This window comes from Lytechinus variegatus, chromosome 9, assembly GCF_018143015.1.
Source record: "Lytechinus variegatus isolate NC3 chromosome 9, Lvar_3.0, whole genome shotgun sequence".
Classification (NCBI taxonomy): Eukaryota; Metazoa; Echinodermata; class Echinoidea; order Temnopleuroida; family Toxopneustidae; genus Lytechinus; species Lytechinus variegatus.
In genome coordinates this window covers 20,283,358-20,300,276 of record NC_054748.1, presented here as the reverse complement: position 1 = coordinate 20,300,276, position 16,919 = coordinate 20,283,358, and the positions used below count along the sequence as shown (strand labels likewise).

Here is a 16,919-nt window from a genome sequence, read left to right as displayed (position 1 = left end):
GGGCGGGCTGAAGCCCCAAGCCCCCCCCCCCCCGCTTCCATGACCCCTACAGTAAACCGTTTAAGATACAGAATTATGGATAGAAATGTATTATATTTAACATAATCTTACAGAATTATGCTCAGAAATGTATAATATTTACCAAAATTTTACAGAATTTTGCACAGAAATGTATAATATTTACCATAATCTTACTGAATTATGCATAGAAATGTATAATATTTACCATAATCTTACAGAATTATGTACAGAAATGACAATATTTACCATAATCTTACAGAATTATGCACAGAAATGTATAATATTTACCATAATCTTACAGAATTATGCATAGACAATGTAGTAGTATTATTGACCATCGTCATCTTACAGAATTATGCATAGGGGCTCCAAACCTACCGATGTCATTGGTAATAAGGTTCCATTGGTATAAATGTGGCATAAAGCATAGGCGGCGGAAGCGGGGGGACGGGGGGGGACCTGTCCCCCCTAAATTTGAGGTGGGGGACGACCCCTCCTAAATTGTTTGTTGATAACCTTTTTTTTTGCTTGTCAATTTTGTTTCCTGCGTCCACCTCTAAATTCAGGTGAACCCCTTAAATTGTTTCCGCCCCCCTAAGATTTAGTTTGAAAACCTTCTTTTTTTTACTTGTCAAATTTTTCACTTGTATCCATCCCGAAATTTCAGGTGGACCCCCCTATTTTTTTAGGCTTCCGCCGCCCATGGTATAAAGTAGTAGGATCCATGGTTATATCCCCCCCCCAAAAAAAAATCTGCTCATTTTGAGCTATGATGCAAGAAATAAAGAGATAACTGCCCCCAACGTCAGGATCTTATTCAGTCATGTCCATTGGCATTGAATGATAATAGTGGGTAATTATGTTTCCTATTACATAATGGCTTGAATAAAAAAAATGAGAGAGGCCTTATTTCGATTAAAGATTTTATTCTGTGACGTAACACTATAAAACACTTGATATATCTATCTATGTACTATTTACCTCTCTGCCCGTCTATTTATCAAGCTTTCTATCTGTCTGTCTGTCTATCTATCTATCTATCTATCCATCTATCTATCTATCTATCTCTCTATCTATCTGTCTGTCCATCTATCTATCTATCTTTCTATCTGTCTGTCTGTCTATCTATCTATCTATCTATATGTCTATCTATCTGTCTATCTATCTAGCTATCTGTCTATCTGTCTGTCTGTCTATCTATCTATCTATCTATCTATCTATCTATCTATCTATCTGTCTATCTATCTAGCTAGCTATCAATCAATCAATCAACCTATCTATCTATGTACTACTTACCTCTCTGCCCGTCTGTCTGTCTATCTATCTATCTATCTATCTATCTATCTGTCTGTCTATCTATCTATCTGTCTGTCTATCTATCTATCTGTTTATCTATCTATCTACCTTTCTATCTATCTATCTATCCATCCATGCATATATTATCTATTCGTTTAGAATATTTCATCAGACCTCTCCCCCCCCCCCCCCCCCCTCTTTGGCTGTCTCCCTGAATAAAAAAAATGGTTGTACCTTCCGAACGGGCGGGTCAATCCCATAGCTTAGGGTTGCTATCGCTACGCAACGCTTCCCACGTCCCAAATCTGTCCCCTCCTTCAGGCAAATGGAACATAATAGTCGCTTTTCCAGACCCCATTCTTATTGCTCCATGCCTACAATCAAGCTACGATATCGTACGATCGAATAACTATTTTCCGGCGAAATGCAAACAATATAAAAGAATAAACTGTAATGTTGCATTTTCTCAATTTGACTCTTTTATCGACGCAGCACTAGTGCAAAAAACGTTAAGATTCAAACTGTCTGAATATTTGAGACTAGCGTATTGGTTCGGCAAGCAGAGTCAAGAGGGCAAAGAACATACAAAAGAAGAACAGATAAAAGTGCCTTGAAAATTACATCGGAGTGAAAGAATTCATTCACAGATATATCGTGTATTGCTTTTGACTGGAGTACAAAGGGAGAAGAAAAATATCCTGTTTGCCGATTTGAGATTAACGAACTGGTTCAAAATAAGAGCTCACCGTACGTGCGACTGCACGCGATCAGCATTTTGGACTAGGAGGAATCGAAGTATTATACTCAATGCGTGTTTATGTATTTTTAGACTCCATAAAAAACTTCGTCGGTCAAGGAAGGCCAGAGATTTCGCAATATGGGAACTTGGATCATAAATGCCCTATGAATTGGACTAATGAAAACAGTAATTGATTGTTTAGAATAACACAACCACGTTCATGTAGTACAACGAGCCCGACAACAAGGTCATCTAACCGCAAATAATCTTCTCAAATCGTTCGAAAGTTTTTTTTGTTGTGGTTTTGGAATAAGGAGGAGAGGCGCACTTCGACACATCCGAAGCGAGACTGGACTCAAATCAATCGAGTTTAGTTTGCCTTCATATTACATTTGCAGATTCAGATGTAAGTATAAATATCAAAATTTGATGAAAATAGATTTAAATTTATTCTGGAAACATTCCATTTTATCAATCTCCACCTTTTCAAACCTTGTATTCTCGCCACGATGGTAATGACATGATGCAGTGAGAACAAATGATTATCATCACTCTGTGCCCGTATCTTTTCTTAGATTTTATATTCAAATTTTCAAATGTTTTCGTTATCATCACATCACTATTCCTTTTTGCGACTAAATGAATTGCTGATTGTAATAAGATGATACGTTGTTGTGGCGAATGGGACTCATGAAAAGCAATTGTCATACAGAATCATCATGCTCATATTGTGTTTCAGCATACATATTTATTTACTTTGGATATCTAATTGGGGGGGGGGGGGGCAAACAGAAATTTATATGTCGACCTACTGTATGTCTGAGCCTATGTAGAAAATTTGATGAATTATTCACATTAACAGAATGTAAGGGAAATAAGCTTAATTGAATTTTGGATTGAAACATACACTGCAAAAACTCCGGTGTTGATTTAACACCAGCCCGGAATCTATATTATGTCCACACCAGAGAAGTGTTAAAACAACACTAGTTTGAAATCAACCGATGTTGTTAATACTAATAGGTGTTGTATAAACACCTATGTGGTGCTGTTTAACACTTCTCTGGTGTGGACATAATAGATTCCGGGCTGGTGTTAAATTAACAACAGAGTTTTTGCAGTATACACTTCAAAAGAAAATTTTATAAATTATACACAATTAGTAACAGAAATGTAAGGAAAATGGGGTGATAGCATTCATTGTAATTATACACGCTAAACTGAAATGTTAAAAGTGCAATAAAATTTTTCGAAAGGGAGAACCATTTCTAAATGTTATCCAACTTTGTATAAATCTTAATCCAAGAAATCATATTTTGGATTGAACCATTTAAAAGTGGTAAATGCATCATTTGGAAAAGGTGGTAACGCATGCTGATTTAACATTTCAGTATTTAGAGTGTATGGAAACTACACTATAATGAGTAACCAATGGAAATATATCACATTGACCGGTTTGTGCAGTTTACATCATTAATCCCGGCACCAATAAAAAAATGAAATAAAAACCACTGTACTGAATATGCAGTTACATTTATTCGAATTTGAATCATACAGTATCATCTTTGCAACGCACAGCATAATGTTAGAAGTTGTACAACAGCGTGAAACTCGGTGGGGGATAAGCCCCTTGGATAAACTATAGCTTTACTACAAGATAATGAAGGTCATCAATACAAGTCACTGCACTTAACAACACTTGAAACCCCGTGTATCATTATCCGATCGATATTATCGATAACAGTCTTGTTCTTTTGAATAGTTTTTATTAGCATGATACTTGCTTACAAGGACATGCCGTGTCTGACACTTCTTTGTTGATTTGCTGACGAGGATACGGCACGCCATGTAAACATTCAAGAATAGAGTTATTTTAGGTATTTAGTAGGCCTATATGATATAGCTTATTTGTCTACTTGTAAAATTGTCATTAATAATGATGAAAATGATGATAAAGATTTATGACGACCATGATCATGAGGATGTAGTAATACAAACAAACGTAACGATAAATTAAAAGAATTATTATAACAGTAAAGATGGTGATTGTGTTGGTGGTGGTATAGTGGTTGTGGTGGTGGTGGTGGTGGTGATGATAAGGGCGATGAAGATGATGATGACTAAATAATGACGGCAATAATAAATATGATGGTGATAAGAGTGGTGTTGGAGGTGGTGATGATGATGATGAAGATGATGATGATGATGATGATGATAGTGATGATGATAATGATGATGGTGATGATGATGGTGATGATGATGGTGATGATGATGATGATGGTGATGATGATGATGATGAAGAAGATGATGATTATTATGATAATGATGGTGATATATGAAGGTGATGATTATGATAATGATGATGATATATGATGATGATGATGGTGATGATGATGATGGTGATAGTTGCACATAATACGAATTATGGTGACGACGACGATGGTGATGATGATGATGATGACAATGTTGCTGCTGCTGATGATAATGTATATGAATATGTATTGGCCAATGATCGACGTAACAAAGGAATTACACATTCTCCTCCCAAGGTACACCACGCCTCACCCATTATGACGTCACATGTATCTCCTCCGTTCAACCTGTCATTCACTGAAGCGTCATTCTTCGGGCTGAGCAACCTCGGTGTGTCGCAATGCCTGCTCGACCACGGATCCGTCGTCCTCTCCGACATGCAGGCGATAGGTGGGTCGTCATCCAGTGCCGTCATCGCTGCTGTCATGTTGACGGCTCCTGAAAAGTTGCAGGTAGGCCTTAATGGTTATCACGATTATTATAGATCAAACTAGCTATCGGAGTCACGGAGCTAGGGGCATTAAATTTACTAAGGGCAAGATCCCCCTCCCCGCTCCGCCCCAATTAAGCTTTCGGTTTCATATTCCTTAATTTCACTTTCCACAACTTATTAAAACTTCTGACTTCTGAAAATCCGTATTTCCCTCACTATGTACACTGCAAAAACTCTGGTGTTAATTTAACACGAGCCCGGAATCTATATGTCCACACCAGAGAAGTGCTAAACAACACCAGTTTCGTTTTGGTCTAACACCAGATAGGTGTTTATACAACACCAAATAGTATCAAAACAGCATCGGTTTGATTCCAAACTGGTGTTGTTTCAATACTTCTCTGGTGTAGGCATTCCGGGCTGGTGTTAAATCAACACTGGAGTTTTTGCAGTGCATGTAGGCCTATCATTCTACCTCCCATTCTGTCGTCTGTTTTTTCTCACCCTCTACCCATTCCCTACCCTCACTTCCAATTTGAAGAAAAAAATTCACTTTGCATTTTTGTTAGATTTTATACATCAATAGCGACCTTAATATTCATAAATTCGAATTCAGTTTTATTTTCCACATATTGAGTAAAAACATGCAATATCGTTACAATCGAATGCATACATATAGATAATAACAATACAAGTATAAATAGTTACAATATATACATAAAAAAGACATAGAAAATCAAAATGTGGAGGGGATTGACAAAGGCCATATTGATCTATCAAGGTCAATCCCCAAATGAAAGAAAAAAAATTGAATACATAAATTACATATGAAAAAAATATATATACTTGACCTCAAAACCACAGACAAAGCAAAAGAAAGTAAAAGACGAATAAGGGGGAGGGAGAGGCAAATATAAACATATCTTAAGGAGTAATAAGGTAAAATTTATATTTTCGTTTGAAAGACATGCAGGAGAGTGGGGGAATGTTTGAGTTTATTCGATAAAGAATTCCAAAGTTTGGGTCCGACATATTGAATAGTGTTTCGTGAAAATGTGTATTTGAAATTTGGAATAAAGAGATCATTAGCTTGTCTTAACCTCGGACCCTAATTCTGTTCGTCAACCATCTGCATTTTCTTTATATTTTTACAAAAAAATAGAACTTTTCCGTAAGATTTTGCCGTTTTAATATGTAATTTTACTAATACTGAATTGAATCATTATTTCGTGTTTTTTTACGTAGGATTTACTCTGCGGCCTGTACAGTATTGTCGACGATATTTCGTCCCTCCCCTACGGGGCCATCACACCAGGCTTTGATTTCATTGGTAGACTCCGCGCGCTCCTCACCCAGCTTCTACCAATGAACGCACACGAATTAGCATCTCATAAATTATTCATCAAGGCTACCGAGTTGCGATTGGTCGATAAGTACGACCCACTGACCGTTCATGACGTCGATCAAGGGACGAGCTCGTGCGTGAGAACGAAGGGACCGAAAGTATTCGAGGTCGGTGATCGGGTTTGGAGCTTAGGATCTGAGGTTCAGATCTCAAGTTATAGTACCAGAGAAGAGCTTATTGAGGTTAGCTATGTCTTCTTTCACTTGGATCTCCATATAGTACCATGTATACCCAAAATGTTTCACTCCATTATAACTCCGATCCCCTTTTCCCTCTACTCTTGCAATCACAATTATGTTATGTTATAGTTAATTTCTTCATTTGAATTTGCTTTATATCCATTTGTAGTATGTTTGAATGTAAATTAATTATACCTAGTCTTTAAATCAAGCGTAGTTCGGGTGGGGTTTGGCAAGTGGGGCACATGCCCTTTATTGTTTTCCGTTCTTTACAACATGATTGAAACGTAAAAATGCTAATAACCTATGTTCTTGTCATTTTTTTTTTTGGGGGGGTGGGGTGGAGTATCAAAAGTACCCCCTTCTTGTCATGATTCCTGGACACTTTCTTCCTCAAAAAATATCTCTATCCTGTCACTAATCGAGCACCTGCTTTTTTCTTGCTTTTGTATATTTCATTTCGACATAGGTGATCCTTGGGAGTGTCTTCGTTCCCTGGTTCACAATGTGGACACCGCCCTCTATAGACGGCAAGGTAGGATTGGTTGGCGTGTGTTTTTTAACTCTTTTGTTATTATTATCAATATCCAAGTGATTTCATTTGAGGATGGGGATAAAGTTGTCTTTCATCTCATATTGCTAAAATCACTGGCGGCTCCAGGAGGGCGGGGGCACAGCCGGACCTTCTTTTGAAAGTGAAAACCTTTTCTTTTCTTTTTTATTTTCTTGTCAAATTTTTCCTCCACAAAAATGTGCCCCCCTCTTGGAAAATTATTGATCCAACCCTGGTTATAATACCAGCTCTTTGTTTTAGATAATTCAAGTCTTACAACGGGGCGCGATAATGGCAAACACCTCCAACCCAACAAAAAAAAAGATTCCTGCAGAAAATATATCGATTTGATAGTTTTGAAAATTGAATGTTAAGTATGTTGCTCTGATTAACTTAAGGTCACCCCCCCCCCTCGAATTGATAAAGATTTTTTTTTTCATTTTGCTTAATATATTTTAAGGAATTAACTTTTCATCAAACCCCCGTCATTGACTAATAGCTTTTCGTGTGTACAACTTTGTTTCAACCCCCCCCCCCCCATTGCAGTTCCTTGGTGACGTCACACTGTCCCGGAAGGAGAACCTCTCTACCGACGTGACCTTTAAATTCCCTTCGGGCAATCTGATCAAGATCTCACCAAATCCGAAAAACCGCCTCAGGATGCGAGACAAGATCGCTTGCGGTTGGGTGGACACAACCGGTCAGCGGTTCGACATCAGCGCGCTGCAGATGTACCGAATTGGGGATGGGCTATTCCCGCCCCCAAAGGCGTATCTTGAGACTTATTTTGCGGACGGGTACGAAGATGCGACTCGATTTTTGAAGCTGTATCATATCTACGAGGAAAACGGGAAAGGTTATAAACCCCAACGGGACTCGTATGCTGCTATTCATTCGGTTGAGGATCTTCGGTGAGGACAAATCACCATGGATACAACCAACCATCGAATCGTCAGGGTTTTGGTTTCCGGTTATAGTCAGATCCGGGTATCACGAGCTTTCATCGGGAGTGAATAATTTTCTGATACAGACTTTAAGAAAAGCTTCGGAAATAGAAAAGATATATCTTTTGACCCGTCATTTTGGGGAAAATGAAATCGGGTTACCATCGAGAAAGAATTAATCCTCAACACCAAGTCCCTCGAACGGAGAGGTCCTTAAGCCTTCGGTCCTCTGGTTGCTTGCTTACAAGCATTCATGCTTTCTTGGCAATCAGGTAAAACATCACTAACCACCTTATTATTCGGCGAAAGCTCTACTCCCTCTGGCAACTGTCATGCATGGTGGAAAAAACATTTACCACTAATTTCCAGTGTGTCGTCTGCTGGTCGAATCTCAGTCTATTCTACCCTTGTCAGATGTGAAATTAGAAAAAAAGATTATATTCGAGCAATAAGAGAATAAAGTATGATTTTAGAAATGAAGTATGCTGGTTATTGTGAATCTAAATAAAAATTTTAAAAACATCCCCTATATGATATTTTTTTAATGAAAATTAATTTGTAAAGTCGATTTCCTTTAATGTATGTCATGTTTTGTGCAAATAAATACAAAATCTTTTATAAAAATGAATGAAGTGTGATTATAATTTTATATTATCTAATTTCATCTATTTTTTCATTGGGAATTGACCTTGGTCGATATGGCATTTGTCAACTCCCTTCACATTTTGATTATCTTATGTTTTTTTTATCTAATATATTGTATTATATGTATATATTTTGATTGTACTTATATATTTTTTTTACTGAATATGTGTAAAAATAATTGGAATTGAAATGAAAGGAGAAAATTGAATTAAATTCAATTCAATTATTTATTCATTCAAATTCAAATAGGTTAAAAAAACAAATGTACAATGCAACAAAAAAGAAGAAAATAAATGAGAGAAAAAAGGGCGACAGATTGAAAGATAGAAAGAAAGAATGTGAGAGATAGGGAGAGAGGGAGAGAAGGAGAGGAAGTAGAAAGAGTGAGAGGGGGAAAGTTTACAAAAGGGGAGAGATAAACAGACAGACAGGAAGAGTGAGGGAGGGGGAGAGTGGGGGGAGGGGGGCAGGGGGAAGAGAGAGAATATGAATGAAATTTTTACCACCACAAGGTTAATTATAATAATATAATAATAATAATAACGTTTTATTTACCCAGGGTAGCCACTTCAATCATAAGACTGCTCTTCCAGCGGGCCCTGCATAACATAATTACGTGTCCAACCAATTTTGGGCAGTGTTTTACCCAATGCGGGAAGCATACTTATTATTGTCCAGTTAGGTAAAAAAAATAAAGAATAAAAAAAGCAGCAATTACTTTAGAATGGGCAAAATTTTCATCACACTGGATAAATAAAAGTGACCAAAAGAAATGCCCTTTGCAATGTTGGTTGGACACATAATTACTCTCATGGATCACTTTTACCCAATATTTTGTTTAGAGTGAAGAAGGTTTAAGAGTGTGCATGTCTGCGAGTGTGTGTGTGTCCGTGAGAGAGGTCGGAAGAAAAATGACAGAGGAAAAAGGTTAGAACAGAGCCGGGGGGGGGGACCACTTCCATTCACGAGTGGATACCATGCGCGACCATGGGGTCTCGAAAAGCACCCTAAACACGTAATTTCCATATTCTGAAAATGCACCCCTTAACATGCTTAACAAGTATTGGCGAGTGAAACCCTATACCTTAACAAGTATTGGAAACAAAACGATACTCTTGGCAAATATTCCCTGGCAAAAAGAAGCGTTGTAAATATTCCCTGAAATGAACCCCTAAACAAGTACATGAATGTTTTATTGTTACGAGTCCTTCGGTCGTCGGCTTTACCTTATTTGGTTTAGTACGACCCCACCTTCTACATCTCGCACACATCGGACTCTAAACACGAACTGTTGGGGCAAAAAGGACATCCTTTATAAAACATTTTAAGATTGTTTTATCATCCCCGCAAATTCGACCCTAAACACGTAATTTTCCTCCCGAAATTTTTCATTATTTTTGTGTTTTTGACACCCTTATCACGTTACGTACGTAACGTGCCCTATCGTGAAAAGACATCCTTCTTACGTGTTTTTTTTTTGGTCGCGCATGGTATCCACTCGTCAATGTAAGTGGCCCCCCGGGAAACAGAGAAAAGGAAGAGTTAAAATAAGAGCAAGAGGGAGAGAGAGAGAGGGGGGGGGGTTGGGGCAGAGAGGTGAGGGAAGACAGGATGGGCTGATGGACATAATAGACCAAGCCCAGATTTCCATCATTTGTTTTTTTATATTTATTTAATTGATATTTTCCGGGAAGGGCAAACCTACCAAAAGGGAGCGTCTATTTTTTTCAACAATAAAATTATATAGTTAAACACACCCTCTTCTTTTCTTCTTCTTCTTCTTCTCTATTTATTTATTTATTCATTTATTTATTTAATTTCCCCCTTATTTTCCTCCTCTATGTATAGTTTTGGTAGTCACAGCTGCCCCATCCTGCCTATCACTGACTCAGACAAAGTCAAGCCTTAAAATACATTTGCCTACCGAATTTTCAAAAGAATTTCACAATAATGACAATGATAATAATAAATAATGATAATATTAATATGCTAAGTAAGCCATATTCGATCAGTACTAACTCAATATATTTTCAATATATTTATAAAAAGATAAAAACGGAGAATCGAAAAATATGGAGGAAGATGATGTTTCCCACATCATCTTTATATGCGTTAGTAGACGGATCAAATTTTAGGAAAAAAATATAACAGAAAATAAGACTTTCTGTTTAATGCACCGCTCTTCGGTTTTGCCCCGTTCACATATCTGCACCCGGCCGGGCCCCCGACAAACATATTTTGCAGGGTCTTGCTTCCTCCCCGGGGGTGCATTACTGTGGGTTTGGTGCTAGTAGGCTATATATTAACTCTATGGTTTAGTGTCAGTTATATTGATTTAATTTTTGTTTTCAATAAAAAATATTAATTTTTGCAATAAAAAATATTAATTTTTGCAGGCCTATGACCAAGTTCACACATTTTTTTGTTCATTTCTCTTCTTCTCCCTTCTCTTTTCAATATTTTCAAAGTCCCCCCCCCCCCCCCCCCCCGTTCATTTTCCGTATAGGCGCGCGGCGGCGAGAGGGCTAGTGCGAGAGAGTATTTTTATGTCAAAAAGTTTGAGACACTGACGATTCTGCGCATGCGTGAAATTCTATGTTGCCTTGTCAACGCTGGTCAATCAAGAATCTTTTTCCAATCTAGAATCCTACATATTTCTTCGGTCAAGTAAGTATATTTTAGGAATTTGTTCTAAAAAGAGTAAGAAATAATATTTTTTCTCATTCCTCGGTTTTAGTACGTTTGCTTCTTTGCAGAAAGCTGCATTTTATGTGTGATTAGTTTCTTAGTTTCGAGTAAATTTATTTGTGTAGTCCCATACATAGGATTTCGTGTTTGATTTTGGCACATATTCTATTGACTTTGTGTCGGTTTGTTTTTCTCTTGTTAAATAATGTAAGTTAAGACTAAGTGAAATTTATATGTATCTTTAGCGATTCTTATGTTTGAATGTTTGTTGTTTTGGTGAGTTAATTCAATACAAAATCTAGCTGAATGTAATTGTAAGTGGAGTTAGACTAAACAAAAAAACTTGAGTCTTGAGTCTCGATCATGTCATGAACAGAACAGAAACAGAGAAAATTGGAAAAAAAATGAGATGGCTCTTATCCCCCCTCTCCTCTTCTTAGTCATGCCAATATCCTCTTCCTCCCCCAATCTTGTTCTTGTCCATTTTATTTATCTTCCTCCTACACCCAGATCTATTCCCATGTTTCTTTCACTCTCTCTTCCCATGACCCATTTCTCAACTGAAGCCTCCCCACTTGATTAAAAAAATTCCCCTTTCTCTCATTCCACAGACTCGCAAGATCAGAATCAAGATGCCAGGAGTAGGTGATGACGTACCTATGTACTGCTCTCAGCAGATAAACATTCCCCCTGACCTACCTGATATCATGAAGCAGTTCACCAAGTCTGCCATCAGGACCCAGCCAGCTGATGTCCTTCAGTGGTCAGCAGCGTAAGTCCAAATCGTGGCCTGTTTGGCCTGTAAAAAAATTGGGCGACTGCAGACTCTGAAATCCTTCCATATAATAGTAAATTTGTTACAGAAAAAGCGTATATGTTATGATAACATTTCTTTATGAAATCCAACCCGGGATTTTAGGATAGGGCACAATGTTTGGACACTTATATTGATATCAATTTTTTTATAGCAGTAAATTCTTGACATGCATGCATTAATATGAATAAATGTGATAGTTTTGTATTTGTAATGTTTTTTATTTTTACTGTTTGAATTATACAATATTTCATTTTTTATAGATTTGACAATGAGGACCAACTTGACAGTACCATATAGTACTATTAAACAATGCTAATTCCACATGTTCTTGGAGGAATTGATAGTTTTTTCACTTGACAATTAGGAGAAAATTAAAATATTTTATATTTCTCATAATAAAATACAAAAGAAATAGTGAGTGGATGACGTTTCCTCATGTGCATACAACAGTTTTGTGAAATGGAGCAAAACTTTGAAATGTCATAACTTTCTTATTTTACATCCAATTTTGATGAAATTTTCAGCGTTATTCTTGTTGCATTTTTCTCTTTTATTATAAAAAATAAACTTTTTGTTAGGGTAGACTTGTCCTTTAAAACAACTTGTCTTTACATACAACTACTGGGTACCACTGAAATGCGGTAACAATTATGAAATTAAGTTCTTTCAATTAAAAAAACAGCATATTGTGAGCAGAAAACCGTTTGCCTACAATTCCCCAAATGTTTGTTTGGCTGAGCAATAACCAAAGTTATTTTCTGGGCAGCCCCACTTTTGACCCAGTTTAAATTGCAGTTAACCTGGAATTGTTATTTTTAAAAAGATTTTTAGTTTTTAATTTTATTGGCTACCCAGTGTCCAATAATGGTTAGCAAGACTGACATCATCGTTTCAAACTTTCAGTAAGCCAGAGCTTAGAAATCCAATACAGCCTTTTATCCTCATAGACAATCATTTATGAATTTGTTGTTACAGATAGCTTTTCCCCTTAGATTTCCGCATGAAAATAACAATCGTTTGCTTCTATTTTGCAGATATTTCCATGCCCTTGCCAATGGGGAGACACCCCCGGTGAAGGAAAGGCTTGAGATGCCCATGGCCACACAGAAAACAGACACTGGACTAACACCAGGAATCCTCTCTGTGCTAAACAGACAGGTATGTTCCCAAGGCTATTTTCTTTTTTTTTTTAATCATTATGGTCTTGCCTGCATTTCAGAAGTAAGACGGGTATTGTTTTCTGATAATCAATATTCAAATCTGTAAGATGTCATAACTTACAAAGTATATGGACCTAGTTCATGAACCTTAGACATTCGGTTATTGAAGTTTCACTGATCATTTGGCATCAGTTTATTTGTTTATTCTTAAATATACCCTTTTGTGTTTCTCTGATATAATCATCTTCAATAGTATGAAATATGAAGCAAACCATCTCTTTTGATTACAGTAGATGCCTAAGACAAATTATCACTTCTGTGCCAATATTAATGTACATAAGATCTTTCCTCAAATTTGCTTTGAAAAGATACATGTAGCTCCAGGGAGTATTTCGTGAAAGGTTTTGTCAGTGATATTCATTTATTTGCTCTTAGTCAATCAGATGCAAGGATTGATGTAATAGGTAGTCAATGAAAATCAATGACTACATGTATATGTTTCATGAAAATGCTCAAAAGAATTGATAGTTTGTCCTCTTAGCTTCACAAATGAGAGTGAAGTTGATTTAGTCAATAAAGGGTCTGACCGTCGAACCAAAGATCGTTGTTTTGAGTCCACCCTGGGCGGATTACTGAATCCTGCGTTGCTTGTGAATGTAGCTCCCATGTTCCATAGATGCAGGCTATGTTACAGTGGAAAACACTTTTTCCCTCAGATAGGATGTTAAATGGAGGCCCGGTGTAGAGGAGAGTCACCGCCTTTGCATGTTAACCCACTGCACTATTGGTATAAGAGGGGGGGGGGAACCCGGTGTAGTGGTCCACCTGCACTCCCTCCAGTCAGTTATGTCGGGAGGAGAGACCTGTGGGTCACAGTGATTCAGTTCGCTTTTCACCTCCCAGGCATGGGTGACGTCAAACAATTAATAGTAATAATAACATTTACATATGATTTATTTATTTCATCCCTCAGCTTGGTCCCAAGAAGAAAATCTCACTGGAAGAACTAGAACAGAAATGGAAGGACAACTGTCTCCCTAAGGAGAGAATGTTCAGCTTGATTCAGATTGGTAGCTTCGGGGATGAGATCGAATGGCCAAAGTTCTTTGCCCTTGCCTGCTCAGCTCTCGCAGGGGTAAGTTTTGTTGTCGTTTTTAAGCCTCGGGACATGCTGGATGTAATGCATCAAAAAGGATTTATTTTGATGATAAAGATGATGATCATGATGATCCACAGCATTTATGTTGCGTCATATTTCTGTAAAAAACATATGCACCGGGTCTTCCAATTAAGCTAATTACTCAAAGTGGGATAGTACAAGTCATGCTTCTGTAACAATTGTAACAATCCTTTTCAATCTTCCATTTACTGTGACTAACCTTTGTCTAGTCCTAAATGTAAACTAGTTGGGTGTTTCACAAAACTTCAAAAAGTTCAATTCCAATTCAAGCACAGTTCCATTGATGAAATGCAAATATAAAAGATTTTTTTAATTCAGTCACACCTCAGCTTTCTTGTAACACCCCATTATGCTTGATTTGGAATAGAACTTGAGTCTCTTGCAAACTCGGTAAAACTCCCTAGAAGCTCCCAGTTGAAGCTTTTAAATATCTTTTAAAAGAACACATGAGCCAGAACAATTATAGCAGAAAAGTCTGATCACATTATAAGCTTAAAAAATCACTGCTGTTTGCAAGGTTGCACTTTATATTGGATTGTAGAAATCTAAAAAAAACATTTACACTGAAGATCACCAGCACAGATCAGCACATGTGGGATAATGTATAATTATTTGTTGGACAAATACGCTACACCTGGCTGGAATGTCCTGATTATCATGCTTATTTCTGTGTGACCTTTGACCTTTAACCTCCAGAACATCACCTCTGCTATGAAGGTCATCTGTGAGATTTTGACCAAGGACCCCGAGGGCGGTGCAGCGAGGATACCCTTTGACCTCTTCAAGGAGCTCTATACGTACCTGGCTCAGATTGACGGAGAGATCTCGGAAGAGCAGATAGAGGGCGTCTTCACCTACCTGCAATACCATGTGTAAGTCATACCTTATAAAACATGATATAAGTGTGATCTTATTTGTGTGCTGCTTTCAAAGGTAAAAGACAGTAGTTGCAGCAATTATTTCATTAAAAAGCCTTTTAAATCAAGGTTAATTGTCAAGATATTAATATGCAACTTGGGGCCCGTTGCAGAAAGAGTTGCAATCGATCGCAACTCTATAAAAATCATGCGCAACTTGATATTCAACCAATCAATGGCGCTCGTTTAGGACTTGCAATCGTTTTTTTGACTTGCGTTTAAAGGCAACTCTTTCTGCATCGGGCCCCTGATCTGGTAAAAAATGTAAGCCTATCTATGTAAAATCATAGAATGTTAGCTCAAATTCAATAATTCTGATGATCACTATCACAGAAAAGCATATATGGGACAGTGTATTAATATTGCGTTCAAAACTACCTGACGTTTGATGGAATTCTGCTCTTATTTTGCTACCAGGACCCCTGGTATTTATCTTTAATGCTGTTCACCCATATTCATAAGTTAGACTATTGCCTATATTCTTAGTTATAAATTTGTCCTTTGATTAGGAGCAGCCATATGTGATAGAAATCTCTTACTATAGATGTTTGGTTTATCAGAATTTTGTTAGTCAATTTCAGGCATGTTTTAACTTAACTAATATCTAAAAGAGAAAATTAAATTCTGTGAAAATTTGTAGGTTTTTAGTCAATATGATCAGAATATTTTTGAAAAGTGTCCATCCATTGTAACTTTTATCTTGTTTTTATGAAGATTTTTGTATTTATGGAGAGTGTTGTATCATATTTTTTGTTTCAGTTACAAATTGGTATTTCATTCTTATATTTTTGTGTTTGATATTACAGTGACAAACAGAACGGCGCAGTGCAACCAAGGAACTTCCTCCATCCCGACTGCCCCAAGCTCGGCCTTTGAGCAGCAGCTATCAAACGGACCATCATCGACCAATCATCTCTGTTAATATCCTTGTTTTGTTACGTCTGTTGAAGACTGGGGGGGCATTGAAGATAGCGAAGAGACCTGGGCCCTGTCTTACAAAGACTTACGATTGATCTGATCAAACGTAACTATGGAAAGCTAGCAAAGTAAACACATAAAATGCATGATTGTTCAAAATTTGTTCTAGATATGAATGTATATCCACGAATTCTTGACAACTTGGTATGTATTCTTTTGTTTACAAAGGACATTTTGCAAATTTCCTGTAGAAAAAACTGTGACACTGATGGATTTCCATAGAGTTACAATTGATTGGATTAATCGCAACTCTTTTTAAGACGGGGCCCTGGGACCTGTTTTACAAAGAGTTACAATTGATTGATTCAATCAATCGTTACTATGGAAATCCATCAGTGTTGACTTTGCTGGCTTTTCATAGTTGCGATTGATCTTATCAATCGTAAGTCTTTGTAAGATGGGGGCCCCACAGGTTGGTTACACTTTACTGTTCATAAGTTAAGACCGACTTTAAGCACAACTGGTGATCCTTTCTTGTGGTAAATGGTATCTACACCAAAATGTGTGAAATGGTTTAGCACTTAAGAAAGGTTCACCAGTCGCTCTTAACTTACAAATAGCTTTATGAAACACCCACCTGGGGTTTGTTTCATTGCACTGTTCATAAGTTACACAGGACTTTAAGTATACAAACAACTGATGAACCTTTCT

At 37.2% G+C, this 16,919-nt stretch overlaps 2 protein-coding genes across 2 annotated transcripts; both read left to right on the top strand.

The window, feature by feature from the left end:
- The first annotated feature begins 1,874 nt into the window (after positions 1-1,874).
- LOC121421788 (patatin-like phospholipase domain-containing protein 4) lies at positions 1,875-8,402 on the top strand. The gene is made up of 5 exons (XM_041616588.1): positions 1,875-2,462; positions 4,606-4,821; positions 6,048-6,389; positions 6,856-6,921; positions 7,486-8,402. Exons 2-5 carry the CDS (start codon positions 4,627-4,629, stop codon positions 7,852-7,854), a joined length of 972 nt encoding a protein of 323 aa, XP_041472522.1. The 5' UTR covers positions 1,875-2,462; positions 4,606-4,626; the 3' UTR covers positions 7,855-8,402.
- Positions 8,403-11,092: 2,690 nt separating this feature from the next.
- LOC121421142 (ropporin-1-like protein) lies at positions 11,093-16,498 on the top strand. The gene is made up of 6 exons (XM_041615797.1): positions 11,093-11,195; positions 11,828-11,988; positions 13,068-13,191; positions 14,167-14,328; positions 15,070-15,245; positions 16,097-16,498. Exons 2-6 carry the CDS (start codon positions 11,849-11,851, stop codon positions 16,164-16,166), a joined length of 672 nt encoding a protein of 223 aa, XP_041471731.1. The 5' UTR covers positions 11,093-11,195; positions 11,828-11,848; the 3' UTR covers positions 16,167-16,498.
- The last annotated feature ends 421 nt before the right edge of the window (positions 16,499-16,919 follow it).

Bases quoted from the DNA above. Each gene is read 5' to 3' on its own strand.
- LOC121421788 (XM_041616588.1), top strand. From the start codon at position 4,627: ATGACGTCACATGTATCTCCTCCGTTCAACCTGTCATTCACTGAAGCG. The intron at 6,390-6,855 runs GTTAGCTATGTC...ATTTCGACATAG, and splicing joins CCAGAGAAGAGCTTATTGAG to GTGATCCTTGGGAGTGTCTT. The intron at 6,922-7,485 runs GTAGGATTGGTT...CCCCCATTGCAG, and splicing joins CGCCCTCTATAGACGGCAAG to TTCCTTGGTGACGTCACACT.
- LOC121421142 (XM_041615797.1), top strand. From the start codon at position 11,849: ATGCCAGGAGTAGGTGATGACGTACCTATGTACTGCTCTCAGCAGATA. The intron at 13,192-14,166 runs GTATGTTCCCAA...TTCATCCCTCAG, and splicing joins TCTCTGTGCTAAACAGACAG to CTTGGTCCCAAGAAGAAAAT. The intron at 15,246-16,096 runs GTAAGTCATACC...TTGATATTACAG, and splicing joins ACCTACCTGCAATACCATGT to TGACAAACAGAACGGCGCAG.